At 40.3% G+C, this 21,787-nt stretch overlaps 1 protein-coding gene across 3 annotated transcripts in view; it reads right to left on the reverse strand.

Moving 5' to 3' along the window:
• Positions 1 to 13,680, reverse strand: part of TECRL (trans-2,3-enoyl-CoA reductase like) — a 58,704-nt gene extending 45,024 nt beyond the window's left edge. For all 3 annotated transcript variants that reach the window (XM_059471364.1, XM_059471363.1, XM_059471365.1), the window contains exons 1-2: positions 13,430 to 13,680; positions 141 to 192 (exon numbers count right to left, since the gene is read on the reverse strand). In XM_059471364.1, coding sequence (XP_059327347.1) covers positions 141 to 192; positions 13,430 to 13,642 — 265 coding nt within the window. In that variant the 5' untranslated portion in view covers positions 13,643 to 13,680. The remainder of the gene's footprint in view (positions 1 to 140; positions 193 to 13,429) is intronic.
• Positions 13,681 to 21,787: the final 8,107 nt, after the last annotated feature.

Consider the following 21,787-nt stretch of genomic DNA (forward strand, 5'->3'; position numbering starts at 1 on the left):
TCAAAAACAGTCCTTATTGAGCTCTGGAGCTGTCAGGCCACTCTCAGCTTTTGTGTGAGATTCCTGAAAAATAAATTTGACAATTTCTCTAAGCAAAATGCCTCTAACCATGTCTCCAGCCTGGTAACCATAGTACTTACATGCTTTGTGGAATTTGTGTTTCACATCAAGAACGGTAGATGCTGGAGGTACCTGGAAAAGAAAGCAAAATGCATGCAGATTAATTCTTCTTTATTCTTTACTTTGGGGTCCTTCTCCACCCCTCCAATGAAGAGATGCTTAAATTTGTCTGCAAGTCCTTCAGGCTAAAATGAAAAAAAAACAGCAAATTTGTTTTCACATGTTGGTATGTCATTAAGGATTGTCCAAATTTGAATTATACATCAACTGGACCACCTCTGCTTGGTCGATGGAGGGGTAAAATCACAAGGGTCAAGAGGGAAAGCTGCTGACCCTGCTTGATGCAGTAATTGCCCCCTAGATCAAACCAGTGGGAAAACTTGAAGGGGGTTTAGCTTTAATGTTAGGTTCAAGCATGCTGAGGTCCATGTCCTAGGGACATGAAGGGGTTCTCTGGAGGGGGCAGTAGCAAAAGTGGTAGGTTCTGTCCTTTCTGCCTGAAATGAGTTTGCTTTTGCATGCTTTTGTTCATTCAAAGCTCTATTTCAGTATATATATTGATTTCTTAATATACTTTGGTACAAATTACCTGAGAAACAGGTTTAGAATTTACTAGAGCAAAATACTTGGATTTGCCTTTGTTCACAAGGAAAGGCAGTGGGACTCCTGAGGAAGTAGCATGGTGAGCTACTTATTAGTGGATTGTGACAATAACCATGCAAACAAGTGGAGAAGAATATAAGAAATTCTCCTAGTAGAGATCATTTAGCACCTTAATATAGGCTGTTTTGTTGAAAAGACAGAGTTTGGAGAATTACTGATGCAACAAAATAAAATTGCTGACTCTAAAGCAACAAATCAGTGCAGAAAGAAAAGTTTACTTTTATGTATTTTTACACCCCACACAAATATACAGTGTGTGTGCTTTTAGTACTTATGAGTAACCCAACTTGCTTCCAGTAATATGAACAGGCAGAAACCTCAATACAGATGTCAGTGATCTAAAGATGTAAAATGACACCTGTGCTAAAAGGTGCTTTACTTTTAGTAAAGTACAGATCTTTTCTAAGTTTTATCTTGGGTTTAGATGAGAACACTTTATTTTCCACATTTACAGAAGGTTTCACTGGGCATTTACAGAAACTGCTGTAAATGAAACTCTGCTTAAACCCTATCTTTTCTCTTTGATGTGGCTGCTAAGCAATGCCAGCTCCACCCAAATCAAGGCCTAGACTCCTTGAAACCAAGGATTATCCTTTTTCCCTGTCCCCAACACTCATATTGATCCAAACCATGCTGAACTGTATTAGGCCAGGCGAGAGTCACTGCCCTTGGAGACCCTTTTCTTCCTAGCTACAGGAAATAATAGAAGAAGCCATTTTATCTTTCTTTGTTTAAAAAGTAAAGAAAATATTTTATCTGTGTTTTTTGCACTTGGCACTTGAGCCATGCAACACCCAGTAGAACAGCACATCTCCCATAGTCTCTGTGTATTTTTCCTATCAGGTGTGCAACATCTGTGGACTTGGGGGAGTTATGTTCTCTAAAAATGTCTGAAATTGCTTTCTCACTCTTTGTAATCTCACACCTGTGAGGCCTGGAGCCCAGAATCCACCAGGTATGGGTGCAAGCTGTTAGCTGGCAGCCCCTATTCAGCATGCAAGCCTGCAGACCCAAATCTGTCATGTGTCCTAGCATGGGCAGATGTGCAGGTACACAGGGCTGGCACTGCCAGCTGAAGGACAGGGGGGATGGTTTTTTCCGCTTTGATGGAGGATGAGCTGGCTCCCTAAATGCAGCATAAGCCACATTGCTGCAGGGCCTGCATCCCTACAGATCAGCACCTCACTGTGACAGGTTCTGGGATAGAGTAGCTAGGGCCAAGCCATGCTCTGGAGAGCTGATCAACCCTTTTAGGCAAGGAAAGCTGAAAAACTGTAAAGCTTAGCACGCTTAAAGAGCAGTGCTTGCTCAAAACAGAGCCAGGTCTCCATCTCCAGCTCTCCTGAGTATGTTTTGACTTCAGGGCAGAGCTGCCCTCAATCTGTTCAAAATGTTTAGCCAGGCCCTTGTTAGCAGCTCTACCTTTACATCCCTCTCCCTTTTTTCATCCTGAGACAATCAGTCCTTTCTCCACTCTAAATCCTGCTATGGCAGCAATGGGGCTCACATCACCTAACTTCAGCTATTTAAAAAAATAATCCAAGCTCATGTTTTAGGTCCATTTGTGGCACCACCTACATGCCTCAGGGGTTTAGAAGGTACCAAGAGCCTGCAGTGTCCTGCTGCAGCCCAGGATTGGGTGAGTGTGCCCCTGGAGGGTGATGAGCAGCACCACACAGCATTCCCAGCTGCAAGGGCTGTGCCCTGCACATCCCTGAGCGAGGCAGAGCTCATTAGCAGGACCCTGCTGTGCCTGGCCATATCCAAGCTGCTTTGGGCCAGAGCTGCTTTAAGCCCTGCCAGCCCATGGGCAGAGATGTGCTGGGCTGGAGAGTCACGGTCTGGCAGTTCTGCTCGGCTCCACACAGGCTGCAGGGACACTGGGAAGGCATGGAGCTCACATCCAGCCAGGAGGGCAGCAGGACACTTGTTTTATACCAGCCAGCTGCCTTCCAAAGGACCCTTCCACTCAAGACAAACTACACAGATTGCCAGCTGAAGAATAACACAAATACTTTCCCCCTTCAGAATGGGCTGTGACACAGAAGAATCGCAGTGTCCTTTCCCAGGCAGTATAATGAGGTTATAGCCACAAAAGAATGAAATACATTTTTTTATGATCTTGATAATTCTGTGTCCTTTTCTAAAGACCTCATAAAACAACCAGTGAAGTTATAGTTTCCAATATTGATCAAGGAGAAGACGGATGCTGAGACACCAGCTTACTACTAAGAGTGTCCTCTTCGTAGACCATTAATTATCTTTTGTTCTTTTCATTGTACATCAATACAAGGTAAGGGGTTGTAAGGACTGGGAAAGCATCTGTTCTTATTACCCTTTGTGCTAACTGAATAAAACATCCTGGAATATTTCACTGTAATTATTAGTCTTACTCTCCTTTCATTCTTTTGAATCATGTCTGAAAGTGTTATAACCCTTTCTTTCCTCTATTTCAGCACTTTACAAATATGCAAAGGCAAAGCAGAGTGGGAGACCACCCTTAGTTTGTTCAAAGCAGGATGGATTTCTGCTCTTATTTGGTATGTATCTTCTACAATCTGATGGTCAAGCCAGCTTTTCCCTACAACTTCTTCACTTGTAGTCTAACACCTGAAGTGACTATCCTGTGTAAGGTTCAAGACTACTTTCTTTTAAAAAAAATGTTATGAATAAATGCATTTTTTACAGCTGTGGATTGCAGTCATTGCACTTTTCATTCAGAAAAATATTATTTCAAAATGTCAGATCCTGGTTTTCCTGTACTTTCACAGCCAGAAAACTTTTACTTTTCCGTTTCAAGCAAATGGAAGTAAACTTTTCATTTACAGGAATTCCAGAATTAAAGGACCTTCTGGGTCATCCATACCAGTTCTATTCTTCCTTCAGACACCAATGCACAAAGCACCACATTTCTTTTTAAGATTTAAAATACCATGTTAGTATTTTATACTAGGACTGAAGAGCACTAAGTGGAAGATATTAAGGGAACTTAATACTGCCTTTTGTGAGTGCAAGGTAATCAGATAGTTATCCACTTTCATACCTCTTTCACATTTGTAAGTCAAGGAGTTATGCCAAGTCAGGTGGTCTGTATGTAATTGCTTCACACAGTTCTTGCACTAAAGGATTATTGTAGGGGTCAGAGGTCAGCAGAATATCAATAAGAATTTGAGTAATACAATTTCAGCAAATAAATAATCTTTCATTCAATGTTTCTCCCTGAATACCTTTTTCTCTTTGGGACATGTCAGTACCACTGCACTGCTGAGTCACCTACTTTGTAACAGGCATTTTCCATAATTGCAGAAATTCAGAAATTCTCCCACTCCAGTTGCTCATTAACCACTGCCCCATCTTCAGCCAGAGTAAATTTGTTCAAAAGGGTGACATCAGTCTATTGCAGCTGAGGATCTGGCTGCAAGACAGATAACCAGCTAATGGGAAAGCCAGGTAATTTCCAAATTCAGCACTCAACAAATACTTCATCATTACTGCTTTTGCACTCTGTCCTTGCTTTGGGACCATGCTATATTATAAAAAACCAGCAGCATTCCACAGAAAGTTAATTAGAAAAACACCTGTTCTAGCTGATCTGTGTGCTTTGTGAATTTGACTTCTAGATCAGATTTGCTCCTTCTTATTGTCAGTTTTCAAAGCCAGAATTAAAAATTGGGCACTGTTTTGCTTTAACCTTTCCCAGTGTCCCACACAGCTCTCTTGGTGAACCAGTGTGCTGGTCATGCCCAAGGAGATATAAATAAATGAGCTCACCATGGGCATGACGTAGAGGTACCTACATAGAGACAAGTGCTGTCAGCAGCTACACAAAGGCTTTATCTAGAGCCCAGTATTTTACTCAGCAGGCTGCAGTGAAGTGGCTACCAAACAGCCCAGACCTTCCAGAAGCAGGAGATATTCCGAATTACGGCTCAGGCTGAGGTGCTTTCCAGCACACGGACGTCAGCACAGGGGTGTCTCGCTGAGCAATCTTCCAGATTATTTATTATCTGGTCACATGAACCTTGGCATATGAGATAATCTGACTGACTAATATTTCCAGTGATTATGGGCCAAATTAGCTAAGAATACACAGAGCCACATGCTTGCTGCGTGCAGTCATGTCAATTTACACCAGCCAAGTCTGTCTCTAAAGATGATTTATTGTTTTTGTGCTGCTAGCTGGGTATTTCTATTAAAAAAAAAAAAAAAAAAAAAAACAAACAAAAAAAACCCCAAAAAAAAACCTTCTCTGTTTGCAAGAAACTGCCTGAAAAGTGTCAGACACCAAAAAGAGCTTTTTCTCTCTCTGCCAAAGATGAGAGTGGAAGTAAAGAGAATGTGATTCATTAGCAGAGAGAAGGCATGCAGACTTCAACATGCACACCTATTTCTGAGCAAATCTGACAAGATTGGTACATCCCCATGCTCTGTGACCTTTCATTAAGGGGAGCTGAGTAAGGTTATTGTTCACCTCAGCAGCTGAACAGCAGAACCTGTCAGGAAGCCTCTGTCACAACACTTTTCTACCAAGGAAATAGAACTTTTCTGGATGTGTAAATTTGTGTTGACTTCAAATGTTAAAAATTGAATAAAAATTTATAAAAAAATCTGCTTCTGGCCCATGCTGGAAAATCATTTTTTTGTGTTATATTCATTACTTTTTATTTCTCATCTGTATCGAACTTTCATTATTTTTGCATTATTTTATGACACATCGATCATGATAGTGCAAAATAATACAACACATGGCTCTCATGTCATTGAAAATAATCCAATAGGAAATGATATGCAAATAAATGCACTATTAAGTTGTAAAATAAATTGAACTTGAAATATTTATTGTGTCATAACAGATTGAAATATTTCAAAATTAATTTGTAATGTAATCTTTCCCAAATTCTACCTCATCAAAAATTCAGGACTCATTTTTTTCCACCGTCATTTTCAAAGAAAACAACATTTGGGATATGCACTTAAAACCAAAATTGTTGACAAAAATAAAGTAATATAAACCACAAATAATAAAATAAACTTTTAAAAAAATTATAATATTTTATTAGAAATAAATATAGTGCTGCTTTGTTGAACAAAGTATAAATAATCAAGAATAATAAGCACTAGTTTTGGCCCATACTTCTCAGGAATAAAGTGAGGCATAGGATGGTGTTTATGTTTTTTGTTGGGATTTTGATTGCCAGTTCTAGCAGAGATAAAACATATGGCTGAGATGTGGAACTTCTGAATTTGTCTTCCCTTTTCTATCAAATAGCAGTATAGATTTTTGTTTGCTTTTTTATATCTACACAAAGTGCTAAAACCAAAAATCAAGAAGTCACCCAAGAAACTCAACCAATATTTGGCACAAGACGGTCACAATCAATTTGGGGAACTGCATGAAGTAAAAAAAAAAAAAAGTCAAAAGATCAACCAATTGAAAAGAAAAATCACAGAAGAATATAATTTGGGAAAAAAAGTGAGGAGGGGTAATAAAGCAGGTCCATGGAGGGGAGTTGGAAGCTGAGAAGCAGCAGAAAGGAATGGGAAGTGAGGGTGATATATGAGAACAGCCAGGCAGCATCAGGTGTGTTAGAAATCCAAGTACTTTTCATTGTTCAATACCAAGTGCTTGCTGTGCTTCTGGTAGAGGTCCTCTGATTGCCACAATTTTTTCTTTGGAAGCACAAGAAATATAGCTGCTAAGGAAGAAAAGCTCACATTTTAAGGACTTTTTAAAATCCAAAATTGCTTAAACACAGGCAGATACAAAAATAGCATTAACATGAACTGCTGGGTATTTACAGATCCATGACTGCATGGCTCAGGTGCTTTGTGAAGAATCACACACTGGATTTCAGAAAGGACCTGAAGCATGTTCTGATGGAGCAATAAATCATTTGCAGGAGTATTTTAATGCTAAAAATGCCTGTAAGAGATGCCATTATGCACCTAACTTTCCATCATGGGCTGTGCTGTTAACTGTTAGACCAATAAAACACCTACTGCTCCCTAAGGTCTTGTCTTGCTCCAGTACCTTTATAATTTGCAATAATCTCTGAATTATCTCTGATGCAATAAGGCAAATGTGTGGCTGGGGTAAAATGTCATAACTTTGGTGGGAAAGAGAACATTTCCACACTGGCTTGGAATCTGTCTCCACAGATGCAGTTTTGGCAATATTCACTGTTCTCGTGGCATAGCTGGATTTTCTGCTGGCCAGAATGCTCAGGAGGACTTGGAGCATCACCAGTGCCTCACAAATTCACTCTTGTTTTTGCTCAACTTTGAATGCAACTTTAATTTTTTTTAATATTTATTATATTTGCTTCTTTATTTCTTCCCCCAGGCTTAGACTTTTTTATCTAAAATAAGAGATGTATAAAATCTGTCATTTAAAGGCACTTCTAAGCTTTGATTGGAATCAGCTGAAGCATTAGTCATCTGTTGCAGCTTCTGTAATTCTTTAAATTATCCCTTTGCAAATGCTAAATGCCCTAGTTACCAGCTTCTCCCCTCCCCAGTCTCTCTCTTGTAGAAAAATCAAAGGCCATTTCTCCAGGTATTCTATTTAAAAAGCCATCTCACAGCAAGCAAAAAGTAATATGTATAGTTGCCTCTTTTCATCTGAAGCCATCCATAGCTATATTGACATTAAAATTATGTGAATTTCTAGCAGAGCAGGAAGAAATAAGTGTCATGCATTGCTACAACAGAATTTGAATATGTTTACCTACTTTACCAAGTATAAGTAATAACTGAGGAGGAAAATACTACTGCCATCACTTCCATCACTGTGGGCTGGGCATAAGAGTCACAGCTTACAGGCAAGAAAAGACACATATTTTATAAATGTTCTTTTTCTCAGTGTCCCCCAGCAGGGGCCAGATCCCCGTTGTGCTGGATGCTGTGAAAATGTTCAGTGAAAGACACAAGCCACCATGAAATCCTCCTTCCAAAAGGAAGCTAAAAAAAGATGTTTTCCACAGCAATAAGCCCACATCCTGCTGGTTTTGTGTCTGTGTCCCTTCAGCCATTTTGCTGTGGGAATTGCTGCTATGTGGGACTCAGCATCCATGTCTCACTATGGAAGCCCCTACCTGGACACAGCTGGTTATTCAGGCCCTTTTGACATCTCTGGCATCAGAGGTGGCACACCATTAATGAGAGATTGCTTTAATGAGAAAAATTATTATAAAAATCCTCACCATGAAATGAGACCGCTGTGGATGGTCACAGGTTCTGCTCGCTCTCCACAGAGAAGAATATACAGTCCTCTGAAGTGAAATATTAGAAGTGAAAGATTTAAGGGGAAAATACTTAAAATGGCCATGAAGGTATTAATCTCTTTCCTGGGAAAGGACTTCTTTCCTTTACTTGCCTAGAATGAGGCTAATGGGAAGAAGCTGACATTGGAGGCAATGTTCTGGTGCTGCAGAGAGCTCCTTTGCAGGGTTTCATTGCCTGCTTTAATGACTGCACTCGCTCACCTAAAATGAATGTGGTATGTCTAACCTCCAAGCCATGATGTGAGGAGTTATTTTTATTTGCTAGAGCTGACTGTGCAAAAGAGATGACTGTTCTCCTCGGCTGCTCCCTTTCTGTGACAGAGCAGCAACCCACAGGCAAGAGTTAGAGATTTCTGATACCAGAGACAGCATTTCTGCATGCAAATGGCTTTGCTGATATGCCAGTGGAAATTCATTGCACTGTTAAGCCATAGCATGCAGGTACAAGCACACTGCTGCTTCAGGTGCTTTCCAAACAAAGAAACAAATCAAAACAAAACAGAAACAAACCAAAAGCTTATAACTCCTTCAGAGAAAAACAGGCCTTTCAGAGCAATCAGAATAAGCCCTAATTCACCTTTGGCAAAAGATGCAGTGATATACACACCGTAATATTTAACTGCAAGAAGTGGTGAGTTTGTGCAAGTGCCTGGGTTGATGCATAGACTTGTGTGCAAGGGCATTTTAATTCCCTAAAAATAACAATATTCCCGTGACATTCATCACAGGCATTGCAGCGCAAACAATGCCTACAGCTCACAAACATACAGCTAGAAGTTCCTCCAGTGTGCACTGTGAGCCATAAATGTTCAATTATCACTAACTGGTTTTTACAAAGACATTCCAGTGGGAGAAGGCACTGGGTGGAGGATGGAGAGCTGGCTTCAGGAGCAGTAGGAAAGTAGCCTTCATTATTTTTGCAACACATCAAGGAAAGAGGCTCCTCCTGCACATCTGAAGAATCAAGATCTCTTCTGCAGGCCTTGGGAAGTGTTCTGAAGAGGGTGGGGGTCACTGCACAGCAGCCAAAACCTGAGTTTGCACCTCTGTTTACAGCTTAACTTGCAAAATCGTGCAGCACAAAACTACTGAGCTCTGAGGCTTTTGATGGGAAAAAGCTTTCTCTGCTGGTTTCTCCAGAGGTGATTTATTCTGTAAAAACTGTACTGTGTAACATTTCCTGCCCTAAAAGCAACTCATGCAAAGTTAATTACATTGCACTATGTTTGTGGGAAAATACATTTTACTACAAGTTAATTTGAAGAAAAAAATATTATACAATGAATGCTATAAAAGAAACAGTTATGAGTTGCTTTAACAGCGTTTGTAAATCAAATCACTGCACATCAATAATTTTAAAACCAACCTACATCAGATTTTTGGAACAATGTATGAGGGAAACAGTTTTTGAGTAGCCATGTATTTTTCATAAGTTGTGGGTGGCAAAAAAAATGTGGGTTATTTGTTAAAAAGTACAAAAAGGAATTGCTTTCTTTCATTTATAAGACTTGATGATTTTTGCATGTTCTGCTGTTTTCTGTGGCTTTTTGGGAGCAACACAGAAGCCAAAATCCTTAGACATTTTGTGATGTTTTTTAATGAAAAATATTTCTTTCAAGAAATCATTAATTACATGCTTTCCTCTTTACACAGAGATAGGAATTTCATCCATACAAATTAATAAATTGTGAGGAAAAAAGGGACTTTTGATTATCCAGGCTCACCTGCTTTTTTACACTGACCAAAGAAGAGATTTATTCCTTGCTAAATACTTCTTTCATTCATTGAGCAAGAAACATGTATGTTTCATGTTTCAGCTACAGAATATCTTCACACAAATGCAGTATTGTTGTGCATGGTAAAGAGCTGAATGTTGGCCCACAAGACACTCAACTCTTGCTCACCATCCCTTGACTGTCAAAATATGGGCCAAATTTCTTGGCTAAATTTTTCTAATTGTGGCTTTCAGGCACCAGCTCTTGTGAGGCGTTTGCCTTTGGCTGCTTCGGTAAGAGCCCTTCTGCTCAGAAACATCCTCTCCTGGATCTGCCTCTCTGGGGAGTGGGGAAAAAAGAAGGAAAACCCAGGATGGTGTCCTGCAAAGTGGCCCTGACACCTGAACTCTTGTCCTGCCATGGGCAGCGTGTGGAGCAGCAAGCTGACTGTACACCTCCTCAAAACTTCAGTGCCTTGTCCCAAGACACCTCCTCTGAGCATTTATACACTGCTTTTAAATACACTTGTAGCCTAAGTTTAAATAACTTTCCCTACTTGGAGACTTCCCCTAGTTTGGAGACATTTTGTAGGATAACTGGGGAAATAAAAAAACCTGAAGCTGGTTTGTGATTCCTCCCCATCCTCCAAAATCAGAAGCCTCTCCTCCATGGCACATCACCTCAGAATTAATTTCAAGAGCAAATCTGGGGGAAAAGATCTCACACTGCTATTATTTCTCTTCTAAATTCTTTAAGTAGCTCACTGGAAAAGCTCGTGTGCACCAAACTACTTGCATAATGTCATAGCCATAGCAGAGAAAGTCCCCAGAGCAGGTTGACAATATTAAATAAAAGAAATTGTACTCCTATAAAGAATTTCATGTTCACAGCTTGCATGTGCAAAATAAGCTGCCACTGTTGCTGACTCATGTGAATTTAAGTTTTGCAAGATTAGGTCATTTTCCTCCAAACCCAGCTCCTGCAGGAGATGACTATGAGACCAAAATCTCTGGGATTTTTCTCTTATTCTGCTTCTTTCATTATTTTTTCTGTCTTTCCTGTTGTGGAAAAGCCTGCAATATGATGTGAGTGTGTTTTAAAGGCTTAAAAAACAAATATGTATTTATTCTGTTCCTTGAAGTTAAGGACAACCAAGAACTTATAATAACCATTTAATATATGTGAGTGATTCTTCAAAAAAATAAAAGATAGGAAAGAGAACAAAAGGAAATAATGCCATTTTTCCTTTTTAAATGTATAATTAATTCAGAGAATTAATTGTGCCAGGTTCAAAACTTTTGGATTGATGCCAAATGATTTCTCAAAATGAAACAGCCAAACTCACCTTTTATAAATTCCTGATACTGCATTGAGGACAGGAAAATATTTCTTGCTAAATGCCAGAAGTAGTTAAATGTACCATAATTTTGCAGACTTTACAGAGCTCCCATTAATCTGAATGGGATTCACAGGCACATGCAAGGATCTCAGAGAAACTCAACCTCTTGGAAGCAGCTCCTGGTGTTTAATCACAGAGCCTTAAGCATTGAGTCACTCTGCCTGAGTTTCTGTTGGGTGGAGAAAGAAGGGATTCTTCTCTCTGCCATTATAATAAAATTTTCCCCTTCAGATTTATTAATCTGAGAATATTACAAATGCATTTGCTAAATTATAATATTTTGAATGACTAGCAATATGCAATAAGAGTCTAAATACATGCATTTTAAAATCTATGGTTCCTATTCTCTCCTCTTCTGGCAAGCAGTAATTACATGCAAACCCAAGAAATTAAGTTAATCATAACCATCTCACAAACAGGAAACAGGCATTAGAAGTGTCCTGTTGGGCCTGTACCAGTTATATTTAATTAAACAGAAAATGATGCATAATCCAGTACACCAGTGTCTTGTTTGCTCTAACAACCAACTGAAATTAAGTTCACCAATACCAACAAGTGTTCATGGAAGCAAGGAACTCAACTTCTGAAACTTCAGGGTTGGCTTAGAGATTATCACAGCAAATAAAGTGACTTAAACAGCCAAGTGAATGAGCATTCAGAAACCAAATTCCTTAGGCAGTCTTGGAAATCTCAGCCTTGTACTGTACCTGTACCAATTCCTTGATACTGTGCCAAAAATATTTTTTTAAAAACCCATACTTCTGGCCATGTAAATTGAACATATATTTCTGTTTCTGAGCAGAGACTTGCAGCTGTTATTGCTACCCTGTGTGTATTTTACCTCTGAATAAAGAGTACTTAGCAATTACCACTCATGTCTCTCTTTTCACCACTACAGGGGCAGAGTCCATGGTTTGGAGCAGGTGTAGAAAATCTTCAGGGTCAGAAAAACTCAGAATAAAGATTAAAACACAGGTCTGGCATCATCCCAGCAGCATGCAAGGATTCCTGAACCGTGGCTCTCTGCCTAATGCTGTTTCTGTACTACACGTATTTTAATGGCATTATAGGAAAGCCCAAGATAAGAAACACATTTGTCTTTCTTTTGATCAAAACCCAATTCTAAATGTATGTAGATAAACTAACAACTGTGTAAATATCATTCAATAAAGTAATGTGAACGCTACCATCAGAATTGTTATTAATAGTCATCTTACTTTTTTGACCATTTTGTGCATGTTTCCTCTTTGGCTAGGTTAGAAAAAATAGCAAAAATTATTTTGCCCCATTAAGAATTAAGAAATGAGACATTTACCTTTAACTAGGAACACAAATTGCAAAATCACCCTTTAAATTATCAAGAACACTGGAAATCTGGTAGTATTCTACCCTGCATATTTCAAAGGCATGAAATTGAACATTTGAAGCAAACTTATCTACCTGTTCCAGCTGTTGCCAATAAGGCAATTTTTTTTCTAGAGAAACAGTAAGTCAGAAAACACCACTAATTTACTGAAAACTCCATAGGCTAAATAGATTGGGATTCCCATTTTCAAGGCATGAAAGAGACCAACTCTTTCACTGAGGGACAATGACTCATGGAAACTGTGATGAAAATATTTATGAAGCATTTTTAGCTGTTTTTTATGAGTTCATGAGCTTCCATTCTACCCAGTCTTCTCATCCTAATTATGTAATTTGGCTGTAGTTTATATTTTACTCACATATTAAAACAAACAAACAAACCGAACAGGAATTCAAAACACCTCTTTTAGCAGTCTTTTAGCTAAGACTGTTTTGTTTTAAATGAAAATTTGTTTAAATTTCCAGGTCCAGCCAGTCTAATAAGCAGGGCAGAGCTGAGTACATTTAGGTACCAGCAAGCACTCATAGCATTGCAGAGATGGTAGGCTTTACAAATGCATTAAAAATGAGTATCCATTCTGAAACAAATGTTTAAGTACCGTGCTCTGAAATAGACACTGTGATCTAAGTGTCAAGAGTCAGCCCAGGGACGGAACTTCGAGCCCACAGAGCTGCCAAGAGGTCTAAAACAAACCAGTGCAGGATTATTTGTAAAAATCCTGGGGAAGAGCAGCCCAGGGTTATGACTCACAAGGAATTCTTAGTGACTCCCAGAGAAAGGAATGAAAGTACTTCCACTACAGAGCAAGACCACAGCACGCCGAAAGCAGAGCGGCACCATGTGAGCCAGGCGCAGCCCCGGCGCGCTGGGATAACGCACTCACCTTGTCCACAATGCAGATCTGCTTCTTGCTCTGCACATCAACAATCTCTACTTCAAAGTAGGTGATTTTCGAATGCTTGAGCGCCGGCGATGGTTTGATTTGGCCAGCAGAGAGCACCAGCTGGGACAGGTTGAGGAAGGAGCGAGAGTCATTGCGAGCCATGGGCAGAGCTGCTCCATGGGCTGCGGGGTCCCGGCTCTGCCTCTGGAGCATGCTGAGCCCCGGCAGCAGCGATCCTCATATCAGCAGGGGACAGTTCCAGGGGAAAATGTGTCCTCCCTGCTGCAGTTAAATACAGCCACGGAGCGGCCAGACACAAAAGGTCAAGTGGCATTCCATCTGAAGTGTGCTGGCTTATTTAGCAGGAGTGAAAACAATGGCTCTGTAAGCCATGCCTATATTTAATCTGCTAGCGTGATGTCCTGTGTTGATGCTGCTGCTCCTTTCTTATTTTCTTTTATTTTTTTCATTTTATTTAAACCAGCGTTTGAAACAAGACATCCTGAAATTCCCTATTAGCAGATATCAGTTCCAGAGCCCCAGAGGAGCAACCAGAAATGAGTGTAGTAAATCCCACTGTTACCTACAGAGACAGATGTTTAAAATGTCCATGCACACACACATGTATAGGTATAAATGTCACTTGTTCTAGAATAATCATCATCAGATGCCATCTATTCTAGAAATATCTACTAACAAAATAGCATGAGCAAAATCATGCTCATCAGCACAATTTAGGGGATACTTGCAAACATCTGCTTGGCTTTAGCACTATGGATTTTCTGGTACTTAATACCTTTCCCTGGCTTTCCTTACAGTTCTGCCAGGGAAAATCAACTGAAGAAATGGAAATTATAACCTTAAAGGCATTCATTCAGGGCTTGGATCATTTCACTACTTTCTTATTCTTTCCTGAAAAGTTTTACAATACAAGTCTGCAACAAAACAAAAGCAGCTTTAATGGTAAGAATAAAGACTACATAAAACAGCAATTTTTCTCTGAAGCAGCTTCCCCAAGCCTTGTTTAAACTTCATTTCTCCATGTATGGCTTTTTAATAGGATTTAACAGAACTAGCAGCACTTTTCCATCCTGAAATTCTCCCTAAATTTCCCTGGGCTGCCTAGGATTACAGTGTTAGAAGGGCACCATGAGTTTCTGCAGACAGCTCTTTCCACAGCGTAAATTCTGAATACATTTCTCCATGGTAAAATCCAGGGAAAACTACAATCACTCTTACAAAAATCATATGGGTTTGCTACACTGAGGAAATTAATTAAGTGAGAAAAAGCTTCCACAAAGTAAAAGTCACCACACAATTAATCCCCACTCTGGGGATGCAGGGTGGAAACAGAACAGGTCTCTTTTCTCTAATTCTGCTATAACTTAGAGAAAATGTAGTGGTTCTTTAGCCATAGTTCTGACTAAAGGAGCTAACTCCAACTCATAGCTAAGATGCTTTATGCCCACATGACATAACAAATTTTGAAGCAGCCTAGACTGAGAGAAAAGCCCCCACTGCTTGGTGATGCCTTGCAGCCTTGGAATGCCCTCCCTGGATTTGTTAATGGAAAGCACAGACTGGGGGAATGCAGGTGTGCAACAATATTGATCCCCTACTACAAAAAAAAAAGCAAAACAGGATTAAATTTTGACTATACTGAAATCAGCTAGTGTCTTGGCATTGGTGCAGAACAAGCCAGCACCTACAGGAAAAAAGCAGTTAGACTTGATTATATCATATGAAAGAAATTCACCTGTCTCTGAGGTTAAAGGAAAGGAGTTCAAGCAGCCATCACCTTGGGGGAGTCAATACAGCAAGCAGAAATTTTGGTATAAGCTAGTCACAACAGGGAGAATGGCAAATTATATTGTCTTACTGTAAGGGTCTTGCTAAAAACAGCTACCTAAACACCACAGAACACACAGGTCCTAAAATCCAAGTGTTAGATACACTTATTTGTATGTGCTACTCTAAAGAAACTGTACAAACTGCTGTACAAGGGATGAGACAAACTGATACAATATCCCCTTTTAGCTGTAAGATTTATATGAATAAGTGAGCTGTAATAGCATATATTAATATATTTCTAAATTTATTTCAATTCAAAACCCATAAAGAATAATATTGATCATCAAGGCTAATTTCTGTGTATATAAAGGAACTGGTGTTACAGTCATTACTGCAAGTATATTTATAACACTTAAAATTATAACATCTGAGCTGCTGCTGCTGAGAAAAAAAGCTTTTGATTTACTGCAGACATTTAAATGATCAGAATTTTATTACTGACCAATGAATGCCTGAATATCTGAATCAGTTCCAGGAAAATGCTTACAAAAATATACTCCTATTTTTTGCAATCCAAGCTAATCATTTGCAATTTTAATATTTTGATGAACAACCATCTTTACAGACCCAAACACTTTGGTGACATTAATTGGGAGAGCTTCCCTAAAGGTGGCTGGCTCTTTTCCTCCCTCTATTGTATTATGGATTTAGGATCAGACTGCAGCAAATGCAATGCTTGCATATAAGGTGGATGAGAACTACTCTACCAAAAATAATCAGGGATAGAGTTACCAGTGATAACCCAAGCTCAAAAAGGGAGATGAATAAAAGCTGTGATGGTTTTGCCATTATTGTAACAAGTGCTACACTTTCTTGAAATGGCATCAATGGGTTTGGATGTTCCAGCTCAGTGTGAAGCCATCCAGCCCATTCTGTGTGGAAGGGAAACATTAATTACTGGACAGAATACACATCTTTCCTTTCAATGCCTTTATTGTGGCTCATCTCAGCCCTCAGCACTGGAGATGGGCAGTCCCAGCACATAAGTGATCAGCCCTGTGGTGAGATTTATTGATCCTCATTACACACTACAAGGTGCTGTCCCCAGGGCTGTGGCAGGGCTGGCAGCCAGCAGCCACCCAGCCCCTGACCTCAGCTTCATTCTGGGACTCTGAGAGGAGTCAAAGAGCACTCAGCAAGAATTAAATCATCTCTGACAGCTTCAACTCACACTGAGGTTCAGGCCATATAAGGGGCTGATATTTTGGAGGGGCCACAAGAATGGGCATCACTCTTCTCCAAGTGTGGCTCTGCCTTCTCTCCTCCCTTGCCACTCAGCTCACATGAGCTGTTCTAGAGACAGGCAGGCACTTGGTTTAGCCTTCCTTCCAAAATGCACTTTTTTGAGGAGGAAGAGAATGCCTGCCCCCAAATCACACAGCCTGGTTAATACAACTGATGATATTTTCAGAAAAAAAGTTACACCTCTAAAGGATTTTTTGCACCCTTCTAATCAATATATGGAAACAAGCATCAGCCTGTGCTGGTCATGACAAAATAGGCAACAAACCACTGGTCAGGGGCTAAGACTTAACATTCAGTTTCTGCTTTTGACATTGATTTCCTGTGAGGTGTTGGGGGAGCTGCTGTTCTCCTACTTTTCCCTCCCTATTCCACATGGCATCCCTGTGTGAGGCTCTCTTGCACTCTGCATTTTGGAGACAGCCTGGCACAAAGGGATTTCAAAAGATCCCAGCTGGGGCCTTAAGGCGCTTCTGAAGTTCCTCTTCATCTCTGGTGATGTTTTGAGCTCCTCCTTCCCCAGTGAATTGGCCATCTCCTTTCAGCCTGCAGAATGTCAGCTGCTAAGTCAGCAGCAGAGGGTCACCTCTGTCAGCCCAGATGCTTGTCAGCAGCCCCTCACATGGCACCTTTTTATCCCACACAATTGAATGCTTGGCAGGACCAGGGTTATTCCTTTCCCACAGACAGACACACAGCTCCAGAGCCCAGAGTATGTGGGGTTCAGAACCACAGGTCATGGAATCTAAAACAAAGCAGATTGCCAAGGACACACTTACCTCAGTGTGCCATTTTTGGAGATTGTGCCATTTGTCTGGCTGGGGAGGGAGATCTGCACCTGTGTGTTCACATGGCCCTTGGGCTCACACCTTTCCCAGCAGCTGTGCAGCCCTTACACCTGGAATTGTGCTCGATCTAACCCCACTGTTAACATCTCCCTGTCAGATTTCATGTTCTAAGGGCCAGGCAGGGGTGTGGAGCTGCTCTTCCAGTGCATTTTTATTGAGCTGTCCAAGAAAGGATTTAAGAACCTGATCTAATTTGCTTATTTGGAAGAACGCTGACAATAATTTGTGTGTCTGGCTTCTGGCTTCATCTGGCAGAGAGCTTAGGAATAGATTTACCAGATTACTTGGGGGGCTACTGCATTTAAATTTTTGGTTTGATTCTGCTACTCATAGCAATTAAACAACAACTAGAATGTATTTCTGAAGCATTGCAGAAATACAATTTAGGCATGAGCCTGCCTGATAGGGGAAAAAAAAAATACCAGCAAAAACCACTGTACATGAACCTCTGGCATTTATTTGCCTGCACACTCCTACCTCAGAAGTCATAGAATCAATTTAAAACATTCTATCTACATGCTTGCACACAAAAATGCCACTTAGATGCAGCTCCACAGGATTCCTACTAAAACAACTCAGGTAATTTCATTTTCTTTCTTGAAGCTAAGTCTCTTAATTAAATAGTGGACAAGAGAAAGGCACAGAAGGAGAGTGTCCTGACTAACACTAAACAATCCTAAAGCTATTTTAAATAATGCTGAAGTCAGGACTAAACCCCACCAGGGTAAAAGTGATATACACCCATGTTCCTCCTCTCCAGCTGCACTGGCAGGGCTCCTCAGCACAGATGACAACCTTGCTGACCCTGTGAGCTGTGCAATGGAAACATTACATGGCCACAAGCCTCAGGCCACATCCTTCAGAGGCTGTGAGAAGGGAGAGTCAAAGGAGCAGCCCTGGGATCTCCAGTGCCCACCTTGTCCCTGCAGGAGCTTTTACCACTGACCAGACCAATGACGTTTTGTCAGTTGTTTAAAATCTCACTGTAGTAGCCTGGTTTTATCCCCTGGCTTTGAAAACTGAAAATATTGACTTTAAACTTTGGTGTGGGTGGTGCCAATTAGAAGCAAATTCACAGCACAAATCAAATCCAAAGGCAGTGTTTGTTTTAATCCCCACAGACATCCACGAGAGACACAAGGGAAATAAGCAAAGTTGAAATACAGGATAGTAATTCTATCTGCAAGCAGAACACAGTGAAACCTCCACCCCCAGCCCCTGTAGCACACAAACACACACCTACTTCTCTACCAAAATAAGTACAGCCTGACACAGAACTCAAGTCTGATGATGGGCAGGATATATCAACAGGCAGCTGCAGGACTGTAGTAAGGAAGAAGCCCCAGAAGAAGCTCCTGGTGATGAAGAGACCCAAATGAATATTCAAAAGTGACCAGCCTTTTAAGGTCACTGACAATAAATAGCATATTCACAGCTGTGAAGTTCCAACTCTTGTTTACATGAAAAGAGTGGAAATTGGGCTATTCCATTATTTGAGGCATGAGGTCTTCTCCTCTATGCATCTGGAAGTACATGGCTATGTGAAAAGTCTTTTTTTAAAACTTAGATATTTTGTCATACTCTTTCACTCAGGTAAACGTGTAGCCAGCCCTTTTAAACACACAGGAACATCTGAAAACTTGACTTCAAAAAGCCTAAGGAAAAAGATTTTTTTCCTTAATTTCAAAAGAGAGTCTATGATTTCTAGGCTAGTCTTGGCATTTTGCAGGAAGACAGGGAGGCCAGCACACTACATATTTAAGTCCTTGCACAGTCAATATGCTTTGTACCCCATTGCTTCTTTGAGGCAAAGATTAGAAAGCATCATTAGAAATCAGACAAAAAAAGTCATCCAAACTTGTCCAAGAACTATTTTTAAGAAAAACTGCACTGACCTTTACCTGCAGAATTTCCCCTACAGCATTACACTCATCCTTTAGCATGTCCTCAAGCTGCTTTTGCCTCGCAGTGGCAATAAGTGCTTTCATACATTTGCCTTAATGTAGTGTGACTCCCCTCACTGCATCATCAATTCTGCCTAATAAAATGGCACCTCAATTAACAGAGGTTAGAAACTGGCTTGCAAATGTCTGCCTTTATTTCAGCTCTCCACGACAGGCTTTGTGCACCTGAGGAAAGCCACTGGGTTGAGCTCCCTGCCACTCTTTGCCCAGCAGCAAAGCTGTCAAACATCTGGGTGGGTGAGACTCCTCAAAGCATGGGCAGACAGCAAGTTTCCACAGATTTCATTGTGGCTTTGTGACACTGTGTCACTTCACAGAGTAAAGAGAAAGGGCTGAGCAGATTAATGGAGGACAGGCGCTGATACCCTGCACTTTGCAGCAGTGAAGCTTACTCCATGCCCTCACTTAATTTCAGCTGAGAACAGGTATTACTGACAGTATTTTTTAAAATCCCCTCTGAGAACATACCCTGATGAGATAATGGATTGTGATTTCACAGGATAAGATCAAGTAACCACATTATTGGAAGCTGATCAGCCACTAAGTAAGGATAATGAAAAGGAATACAGTAAGGCAAAGCCATTTTTCATAAATGGCAGCAGTACAGAACTGGCAAATCCATGTTCTTACAGCTGAGATTAGGTGCATCTTTCATTTGGGCAAAGTTATTAAATGCAAGATGAAGTTGGAGTCACTTGGAGTAGTTTCAGGGGGAAAAAATGTTGTTCAAATATGCATTTTTCAGTGACACTGAAGCAGTCAAAAACATTTACTCATTTGGATGAAAAGATTTTGAGGTTCAGAACAATCTGATCTCTTCAATAATTTCTGACCAGTAGGAGGGAAGAACAGCCTTGATTAGAACACCTACAGATCCCTAAAGAAGCAATTTTGACGTTAACATATTCAAAAGCTCTTGTTTGCTAATGTAGAATGTATAAAATCCTGAAAGCTCAGTAACTGCCACAAAATATAATCACACTCTTTCAGACAGTTCTATCCAGAGATATGTTTAAAAGTTTATAATGACAAAAAGAAACCTAACTCCAATTTACAATCTTTCTTTATTGTCTGAAGTTCTTGGGGTGATTGGTCTTTCATTGCTTTTGAAATGCTACGTGGTATTTCTTCTCATACAAGGAGCCAAACTGTTCTCAGTCTTTTTCATTTCAGGGCTTCATTAATTAGGTTTCTGAAACATCTGTCAGCATAACCTCCTTCTTTCACAAACTTTCAAGTTTCCAGAAAAGTTCCCATTTATTATGACATTTTTAATACTCAGTCTCAGTCCCTGAGCTAAATTATCAGGTTTTTTTACAATCATTTTGTGACTAAAACATATTTTTGTGACACTTTTCTTTCAAAGCTGAATAATTTTGAGAAACAGTAAAATTACTGGAAACTAGAATTAGACAAGTAAACAAAAAAAGGACCTTATTTATTTCATTACAGCTGTTGTTCAGTGCTAGGTTATTTCAGACTTGAAACGTTTGTAAAATGTTTCTATGAAGCAAAATCTAGGGGGGAAGCAAGCATGCTCATCAGAATGAAATGCAATATTTTTCTTTAATTCTTTCTCTTGTTAAGGCTCTTCTGCCCCCAGACTACTACCATTCCCAGTAACAACCCTGATAAAAAAGTGACCCTGCCCCAATTTGAGTATTGTGCTAGTGCCTTCTGTTTTGACCATTATTTCTGACAAGCCTACATCAGAATCACATTCTCCTCACCAGTGCAGGAAATCTATCCTATTTAAGGCACTGCAAGAAACCCATTCCTCATTCACACTTCAGAAGCAGGAAGAAGCCTCACCTGTGGACAGATCACTTTTCTGCTGGGGCTGGGGGCTGGTCCAGCATGGGAAGCAGTGCTGAGCCAGGCAGTTCTGCTGGCAGCAGGCTGAGGTGGAAATGCCACTGACCTACTGCCTCAAACTGAGCAGGTTCGTGTGCTCAGGATTACCACCTCATCAAACCTGCCATCCTCACAGCACCTGGAGACACCACGTGCCCTGAAATAAAATCTGCCTTTCGCAGGGGGTGTTGACAGAACCACAGAAAGTGCTGGTGTGGGGTGCAGAGGTTCAGGAACATCACACCATAAGCAATGTGATCCAGTGAAGTCAAATTTATTATCCCTAAAAAGACTATATTTATAATAAATCTCTACTGTCTGTGCATCTCTAGTTAATACATGATTGGTTAATCCTAGCTGTTCACATGTTTAAAACAGAATGCTGATTGGATCATCCAATTTTTCACGCGTCTTGCTGTGGTTGTCTGGCCCACTCATGGCTCAATTTCCCAAGCTTGCTGACAAACTTGCTGAGTCCTGATGACTCTTCTTCTTGAATCCCTTTCAAGGATATACCGACCCCATTTCTGAATATGTCCATTATTCATTGTTTGTGAACCTGTCCATTGTCCATTATTACAAGCAGGCTGGATTGTGTA

Source organism: Ammospiza nelsoni, chromosome 4, assembly GCF_027579445.1.
Source record: "Ammospiza nelsoni isolate bAmmNel1 chromosome 4, bAmmNel1.pri, whole genome shotgun sequence".
Taxonomy (NCBI): Eukaryota; Metazoa; Chordata; class Aves; order Passeriformes; family Passerellidae; genus Ammospiza; species Ammospiza nelsoni.